The sequence below is a fragment of the Triplophysa dalaica genome, chromosome 13, assembly GCF_015846415.1.
Source record: "Triplophysa dalaica isolate WHDGS20190420 chromosome 13, ASM1584641v1, whole genome shotgun sequence".
NCBI lineage: Eukaryota > Metazoa > Chordata > Actinopteri > Cypriniformes > Nemacheilidae > Triplophysa > Triplophysa dalaica.
The window spans coordinates 23312853-23322252 of record NC_079554.1 but is presented as its reverse complement, the minus strand read 5'-3'; the positions used below and the strand labels follow the sequence as shown (position 1 = coordinate 23322252).

At 36.8% G+C, this 9400-nt stretch overlaps 1 protein-coding gene across 6 annotated transcripts in view; it reads left to right on the top strand.

Moving 5' to 3' along the window:
- The first annotated feature begins 4366 nt into the window (after positions 1 to 4366).
- Positions 4367 to 9400, top strand: part of LOC130434015 (1-phosphatidylinositol 4,5-bisphosphate phosphodiesterase beta-1) — a 50543-nt gene continuing 45509 nt past the window's right edge. For 4 of the 6 annotated variants that reach the window (XM_056763843.1, XM_056763845.1, XM_056763844.1 and 1 more), the window contains exons 1-3: positions 4374 to 4477; positions 4625 to 4924; positions 6751 to 6828. In XM_056763843.1, the coding sequence (XP_056619821.1) occupies positions 4826 to 4924; positions 6751 to 6828 (177 nt within the window). In that variant the 5' untranslated portion in view covers positions 4374 to 4477; positions 4625 to 4825. Of the gene's footprint in view, positions 4478 to 4619; positions 4925 to 6750; positions 6829 to 9400 lie in introns of those variants that run through there. The other 2 variants (XM_056763841.1, XM_056763842.1) reach the window with 2 other exon arrangements.

Below are 9400 nucleotides of genomic sequence, written 5' to 3'. Positions count from 1 at the left end.
CTCAACTGTTTTTCCTATCCTGGGTAGCCCGGATGTTACCATGTGAATATTTAACTTGAATTTTTCGATCTGAATTTGAGCAGTCGAATTACACATATGTTTTCTTTGAAAAGTATTAACTTGAAATTTGAGATCTGAATAAGAGCAATCGAATTTGATCAATCTGATTGTATTTTATCTGAAATACTGTAAGTTTTTTTTATTGTATCTGAATTGAGCATTAAATTCAGGTTTTTAAATTGGAAATCAAGAATTTTCATATTTAAATTTCGTAGAGGTAAATTCGAAAAATAAATTCAGATACATGGTTTCCAAAGTAAAATAATTCAAAATCAACTATTCATAGGCTGTTAAATTTCAAAACATTATGTCTCTTATTTGCTTCCATACATTCCACACTCGCTCACCAGACCTGCAGAAAAACACCTCAGTATCTGAAACGGCACAAACATGCTGAAGAGGGAAAAAAAGTCATGATCTATTCTCTTTTAAGACTGAAAGCAACATTATCATTCAAGGGAAAAACCGAGAACAGTCAAACTATACACCGTCACAGGACATAAAATCCCACATTATTAAGTCATGCTCTTGCCTGGACAACTTCAATTTATTAAATCAAGAGTTTAGTTAAATATGCAGACAACAGTATTTCAGGAAGAAATATGTGCAAAATCCTGCAAACTAAGAAAGAAACAGGTACACTTAAAAATATATTCTGAACTGCAATCAAATAACATAACTTCAGTGTTTATTAACTGCCCATTAGTTATTCTCTTAAAGATTAACATAATACACATATACAAAATAACAAATATTTTTTTTTTCAGTGTTTGTGAACTTCAATCATTTTGAGGATCTATTTACATTACACGCGTGACTAAATTTAGGATGTTATGGGAAGGAAAATCTTCAAAGTAGAAAGAGATAAGCCTCTAGTGGTGAATGTCCACTGCGGTAAAAGTAGTCAGCAAGTAAGGAGAGGGCCTGTATCAAAACTAACAGAATTTACAAAAATGTAACAAGTTACAGAAAAACACTCAACCAAACTCACATAAAATTGTTCCTTCACTCACGGTGAACTCTGTCTCACAACAGCCAGGTCTCACAACAGCCAGGTCTCACAACAGCCAGACCTCACAACAGCCAGACCTCACAACAGCCAGACCTCACAACAGCCAGACCTCACAACAGCCAGACCTCCAAAATTAAACCAAACAAGTAAACGGGAGAGCAACGATGCAGCGCCTTTTAAATACGCATATAGCCCGCCTTCCGCTTTCACAACAAATCATCTTCAGGGAAGAGCATTCCAGCCAATAAGCTTTCAGTGTCTGTGTAGTGCGTCATCAAACAAGCTCGTTACAACAGGTGGAATAAACAGTAACCTTAAATACTTCAAAACGAATGAAATGTTTGTGCTTAGTGTGATTTATAATTGAATGAGGTAATATAAGTGAATATAGATTTAGGTTGGTGTTCTGCTTCCACGTACAAACGTTTGTGTTGCTTAACTGTTTGAATTAACTACCATCGTTTTGTTTGTGGGAAGAAGCACTAAAATACATCTGATCAAGTCTAGAGATCTTTGTTTGTGCACAGCCGTGTCAAAGTCGCTGAGTGTTTGTTTTAATGTCTCATAACAACCAAACCAAGAGATGCCCTTGATGAACGATAAACGTTCGAGAAAAAAGTCAAAGGAGCTGACATTGCTCCAATGCGTTCCAGTCAATCACACGTTACGTTCGCATGTTCACCACATGGTGTCGCCATTACCCATGATAGAGGACTGATTTAAAATCCCACATAGTGATAAATATAGATAGCACTATTCGAACTTTTTCACTCTACGTCATACTTCGGCATTATTTGTGCAAAAGAGACCGTTTTATCGACATTTATGGTTGCTAACGTCAATCGCCTCTAATTCTGCTGCCATTTGGATTACGCTATCGGTCACGTGACACGCACCTTCAGACTTCTTCAGTTTTAACTCACGTTCAACCATTGAACTAATCTTGATTTAATGGAGGACAACATCCCGCATGCATAAGCTTTTGTGCAGTATTATAATACATAGTATTTAACAACACCAACATTCCACACAAGATACAAAACTGCAATAATACTATGTCTCTACCCACTGCTTGCATAATTATAAGGCACCTTAATTTTCCGATCATATTTTCTTCCAGACACATTTTACCCCTTTCTAACCACATCAATCTTAATATTTATACAGTATTTTTTGACTGATTGATAACTATAAATAAAGAACACTTTGCAAGATGTTATCACTGGTCCAGGAGCCGTTTTTATTTTTTAGTATTTATTAGATCTTAAATATATTTGTTAAACAATTTAACAGGTTACAATTAATCTGTTGGTTTTAATGTAGTGTGGTGTTGAATAACTAAAACATGAAGCTCTTCTGGATCACGGTTGAACCTAATTTTTTTACATCATCCACAGAGGTCTGTGACTTTAATATAACTTGAAGATCTAGACATAAAATACACTGATCACAGTCCACAAGAGATGCAAATAAAGTAAAGATGCGAAAAGAATCTATCACTTGTCTATTTCAGTTTATCATAAGACAAAGATATAAAACACAACACGGTGCGTTATAAATGTCATAAATAAAGCATAAGTGCAGGGGCCCGTTTCAATAAGGAAGTTCAACCAACACTGAGTTAAAATCTGAACCCTGAGTTGATTTACTCAGAGAATCGTTACTCTGAGTTTTCAGTTTCAGAACAGCTGATTTGAGTTAGTTTAATCAACCCTGAGTAAGTTCACTCTAGGTTACGCGCGTGCAGCATGGCGATGAAAAGCCATCATCAATTGAGTGAAGATAGCACGATTCACCATGGCAACGGCACGTGACAAAAAGCGCTCTGTTCATTTCTCGCCAATCAAATTGAAGGAACTGTTACAAGCGTATAGTGAATATGAGCAGATATTTAGAAAAAAGTGCAACACAGCCGCAGCAGCAAAAGAAAGAGAGTTGGCGTGGGAGAAAAGTGCTTCACGTGTTAATGCGCAAGTTTATATGTCAATCACTTTTATATTTATTTTGTTGAAACTGTGAAAATGTAAATTATATTTAACTCTCTTGCTCTCATGTAGGTGAAATCCTTCTGCAATAAAAAGATCTTGGCAGCAGCTGAATATGAAATATACGACGGCGTCGTAAAAAAAAAGATTTCGAGAATAAAGTCGAAATGTTACGAGAATAAAGTCGAAATGTTACGAGAATAAAGTCGAAATGTCAAAATCTGACATGAACTACGAATTAACTCACTGATTCAGATGACGTACTTAAACATAATTTAAACTCTTAAACTACAACTTTCACGAAAATAAAATACGTATTACGACGAGTTTATTCTCGTAACATTTTGACTTTATTCTCGTAATCTTGAATTTATGTTATTTTTAACGTGGCACTAAAACGCCGTGGTAGAAATACAATAACATCATTCATTCAGGAAAGTTTAAAGAAATAAAATAGTCTTGCTAGTAGGATGACTGATTGGGAAATGTTAAATATACTTCTTAAACTGGCCTTAAAAGTTAAGATAAAACGTCCAAACGGGGCCTCAGAATTCTCTCCCGACATAAATATAATTCTGTGCGAATTAATGCAGCTTCCTCATCTATGGGTTCATGAATAAACGAACATGCTATTTTAAGTTCTGTGTGACTAAATAGAGCGCGATTAGGAACTCTAATCAATAAACATATGACGTATGTCATTTCAACCCGCTCGCGCTTCGAAAAGGGGGCGGAGATTGTAACAAACCCTGCGTTTGCGGAATAAAACCTGCTCCCGACCAGGTTAGGTTCACGGAGTAGGTTACTCTGGTTACTCACCCGGAGTATAAGATACCTCGATTTCTGAAATGGGCTTGACTTACTCCGCGGTCGCGGGTTTGACATTCCTCGCGTTCTGAAACCAAAAACCCTGAGTATTCCGTTTTCTGGGGTTGACTTACTCGGAGTTTGCACTTACCCTGCTTTCTGAAACGGGCCCCAGGTCTCTGAGGAAACGTGACATCGTTCCAAACAGAAGTGCAAAAAAACGTTGAAAAAGAGGGTTTAGTCCTTCACCTACAGCCACCTGAGAAGAAGCCTTAAATGCACTTATGAAACAGTGATGTGTTCCTTTGTATTTAAATATGGCATTTGATCTATCAGTAAAAAAATACACCCTAAATGGTGTCCACTCATTCTATATTCTTTTGGTTTAGCCTAACTGGACGAATGTAATGATTACGCTTTATTTTATGCTTTGATCGTCTAATAGTAGCATTAGATACAGAATGGGTTACTTCTAGTTATCTCATTGTTGATTTTCATTCATTTATTAGTGTTTATTTAGGAAAACAGACTGTAGCAGAAGAAAAATATCATGACCAATGGTGTTGGTAATGACGTCACGAATATGCCCACATCTCCAAAGGAAACATTTGCCGTAAGTTTTGAAGACAATACTAGATCAAGTTACAAAAGCTTTATGTGAATGGGTTAATAAACATTTTGATAGAAAGACTCGTGACTGAAATGTCAAAAGTCTGAGCTCTTTTTACCGTTCTAATAAGTTTATTTCTGCTCTCAAAAGTTTTGTTACAGTAAATGAAGCGCAGGGAGGCGCGCTCGAGCCCGCTAGGATCTCAATCAGGTCCTCTGCTTCTGTGGTTTACGGCGATCCTACAACTGCTTTCAGGACACGGGAACGAGCACGAAGGCGTCTCTTCAGTTCCACAAGTCAATCTGGGATCTTTAACATCACAAGCGTGTGAAGTTTAGGGAACGCGCACAGATGGCAGGAGCACAGCCCGGAGTTCACGCGCTCAAGCTCAAACCTGCTTCTGTGCCCGAGAGCCTGAAAACGGGCAACAAATTTTTGAAATGGGATGATGTAAGTAACATACACGTGCACATCACTCTCCAATGCCGTTATTTCTCTACATGTAGTTATCAGATGTTTAACTTTGAACAAATGTGTTCTGTCTTTGTTAGTGTCCTCTTGTGGCCGGGAATTAATCTATAATTGACATGTCATTTCAAAACTGAGTGGTGTGAATGGAGATTTACGATATCAATTATTTGTGCATGTTTGTATTTGACCAGCTTATTGAAGTCTCTGTGAAGGCTGTTTGGATGAGTCTGTCGTTCTGCATGCATATTGTCATTCAGTAAAGAGAAGGATCACATGAGTCTCAGAGTTATTCAGAGTCTCAGGACTAACCGTTTCTCAATAGACTAACAAGAGCTCAGTTTTGGAGGTGAGAGGTCTCCCAGACCTTCAGCATGATGGTGTGTGAGCTTACCTCATTCTGACACACAATAGATGTGTAAGAGAAGCACAAGTGATTAGTGATATTACAGTTATAGCTCACTTGTTTCTGCCTGGCAGCAATAATATTGAGTGAAGTGCAAACAGAGACTTTGGTTTCATATGTATCTCCTCTCTAGAGATCTCAACAATGTCCACAAATCAAACATCTGTTGCATATTATTGTTTGTAGCTTTTGATTTCTTGTTAGGGTTTAGATATTTCCTATAAGTAAAGTCGCTTTGTATATTTCTCTATTAGCTTCCCACTCATCTATCTTTCAGTGAGTGAATACAGTCTCAAACTGACGGAGCCTGAACTCCTCAGAGTTACCAACATTTTCAATATCAGCATTTTCTGTGTCACGTTTTCTTGAGGGTTCTTCCAAACATGACAAGCTCATCTTTCTAAATGCTTTAAATATGGCCCCTAGATACAATATGTGGGCAAAAGGGTTGTGATACCCCCTTCTCATGATGAGTAAATATATTACAGTATATAATGATATTCTAGGAAATTGATTCTACTTGTATAGCAAAAAATAATAAAGGGCTCTTTTCTGTGTACATGGCGAGGTTCAGTAAGAAATCATTACATTTCGATTTAAAATTTATTTATTTGGCAGACACTTTTATCCAAAGCGACTTACAAGTAGAACATTTAACATTTTGTCAACACGCTAAACAGTATTGGTAGGATAACGTTAGGTTACTATGAGGATTAGAGCTCAAGTAAGCAAGGGAGAGAATAAACAACATTGAAGACAAACAACACACACTAGGGCTGTGCAATTAATCGTCAATTTTGGCATTCAACAATTACAAAAACAAAATAATCGAGGTTAAATGGTTATTGTGCCGCATTCCATTTTGCATGGATCCTCTCTTTTCTTGTGGTATAAATCCACAGCGCACTCCCTTCCTTTACAGTGGTTCAGCTGTGCTATTTCATTACATTTATTTTTCAGTTGAAGTCACAGAACATTTTAAAAACTTGGCTGTTTTAAAAGTTAATGAGTAATCTTGTTAAATAATCGGGATCTCAATATTGGCCAAAATACCAGTAATCATGATTAAGATTTTTGTCATAATCGAGCAGCCCTAACACAGACATTTGTTGGTTAGTCAGACTAGTGCAGAACATGTGCCTTTTGGGTTTGTTTTGAGTTGATATCTAATTCATGAACAGGATTTTTAACTTTTTGTTGCTGTCTCTGTTGCAAGATACTGTAGTTGTAGCCATTTGTGCAACTCATTGGTGTTGAGTGACCATCACTGTTTTACTTCTTAATATTCCTAAGCATGCACACACTAAGGATTTCTCTATTTTGTATTCTTGAAATTCTTTTTTTTACAGTTTTCCAGATTAAATGAAATGTGAAACACAGATGTCATTTCCTTGTGTTTCAGGACAGTACTACAGGAACCCCTGTGACACTGCGTGTCGACCCTCAGGCTTTTTTCTTGTATTGGACGGATCAGAACAAGGTAATTTGTTTTCTTTTGTATTTCTTAGGGAAATCTCTGAAGTTGTTTCTTTTGAAGCAGTTTATTATAGTGTATTGGTAAGGCTTGCAGAGTGATGAAAATGATGAGTATTTGCAAGCAGCACATGAACTTTATGCACTAGGGTAAACCGGTTCTGGAAATTTACCGGTACACGTTAGATTTCAATCAGTTCAATACCAGAATTTTGCTCCTTTTGGTTCTTGAAACACTCTTGGTGGTATATTTTAAATGCTGGGATGCGTCTATACATCCCCATTCAGTGGCATACATCACATATATAACGTTATCTCTGTTCCAGACATCTCAGTTAGCCTAATAATCATCATCAAGTTTTCTTTTTGTCTTGTATATGTTCTTATACTGTCAAATAAACACGCTGTTATGTCAAAAACACAAAAGGTTCACATAAGCACAGTCTGTTGTGTTTTGTACTGTACAAAAAAAGAATTTGCCTTAAAGTGACAGTAACCTAATACATCAGAGATTAAAGAGAAAATGAAACATTTTTAGCTTTATTAAGAGGCATTACATATTTATTTTATACAGGGAAGACTGTGCAGTGTTTATTTTTATGGATCATTCGGTTTTCATCTTGAATGCTACTGTTCAATAGACCTACTTGAAACATTTAAGTGTTGTTCAAAATGTAATTGTTCATATTTGTGGGATTATGATGATAAATCTAAATAACCAAAGGATTTTTCAGTAATAGTGTAAATTTAAAATGGTGCTATATAAAATGATATATAAAATAGGCATCAAAGCTGTTACAGCAGTCTTTTTAATATTTTTTCAAATCATATATTTTGGGCATGGTTAATGATCACCTATGTTACCGATGTGGTACCGATATTACCGGCATTAGATTCTCATACCGAAGCCAAAATTTTGGTATCGAACCAACACTATTATGCCCAAAGTATCATTGCATTTTCTCTTTCTTGAATCAAGACCATATGTTTGAGTAAGAATTGATTTGTTTAATTTTATGAAAGCTCTTTGTTTTCCTTTAGAAAACAGTGAGTAAACATGAGAACAACAGAAATGTACATACAAGTTACTTAGATACTGTTGTTACGGGCAGAAACAATTCTGTTGTGTCTTCATTCTTCATTTTTCTATTCATCACAGTTATCAGTTGCAAAAAATCAGTGCATTTATTTCACCTTAATCATTTTCTAAATTGAATGGATTTTTCATATTTCATCCCATGAAACTTTGCTGATGTTGTGGTACTGGTGATCTCTCTGATCTATCGCCTGAGACTCATTTTGCAACAACTATGTGCAGCCGTGAACTCAGCTGTTTTACGGTACATCGCTCACTTGTGGACTTGTTGGTAAACATTTGTTTTAAACCGCGTGGCTCTACATATCACAGCGTTCTTTAAATTCTGCACTAACAGGGTTGACCTGCTGCTTTGAGAGGAGAATTCCTCCAGCATCTTGTGGCTGCTAACTTGAAAGAAAAGAACAAACCAGGTCCAAAACATCTCAAGGAAAGCAGCTCTATTCTGACGTGTGGCATTATACAAACTGCACATTATTGGTCATTTCAGGTCTGCTGAGCAAAGCTGTTTCTCTCTCTCTTTGTCTCTGTGTCATTCATCCTCCGCTGATCCACTGCATGTGTGTTTGAACCCACAGTGTAAATAAACGTCACTGTGAATTTCTTCATTAGATATTTGATAAGATCTTTGGGCTCGATGCATGTGTGACTTCTGTGTTTCACAGGAAGAGCCCGCGGCAGTTTTCAGTTGGAGAGACTTAAAGCATAGAGAAATGAAAAAAAAAGAAAAGAGTTTCATTGCTCAGATGCTGTAGATTCCGTCACACAGCAGTGGTATAAAGATGTGGCGCTCAACCGTATTTGAATGTTATAACCAAAAGATAACTTATGAAAGCATAATTTCAGAACAGCGCGTCTGTCTTCCACTGCTGTGTGCCACAATGTACAGCATCTGAGAAATTGAACTCATTTCTCATTTTTCCATTTCTCTCTGCATTAAGTCCCTCCTACCAGAAACTTCTTCCTGTGAAACGCGGACATCAGACACACATAGTGCCATACTTCTGTTTAAAAGGGTTAGCAAATTGAAACCTTGAAACGTGCTGTTTAAATGTTGAAGTGTGTTTTTCAAAGAGAATTAGAGTTCCTCTATAAAGGTCACCAGACTTTGAACCATCAAATAACTCTGTGGGCCAACAAACATGTCATGCTGCTGCTTATTTCTTTGAATGAAAAATAGTTGAAAAAGTAAAAAAGAGTGCAGAAAAATAAAGAACACAATGGCAGCCAAGACAACCTGTTATAATACATGTCTCATTGAGAAAAGCCAGCATCGATTCTAAAATGACATGAGATATTTTGTTTGTAGAGAAGAGCAGGAATGTGAAGTGGTTGATGTGCTTTGAATGTCAGTGTCTCTCAGTCCTCTTCTTATTGTACACAGGCACATTTGACTAAAACATTTGCATGTGGCCACAGGCTGCCAGCGCAAGGGCAGATCGAGCTGGGCTTTCACTTAAGCGTTTCACAACAACGATACGAC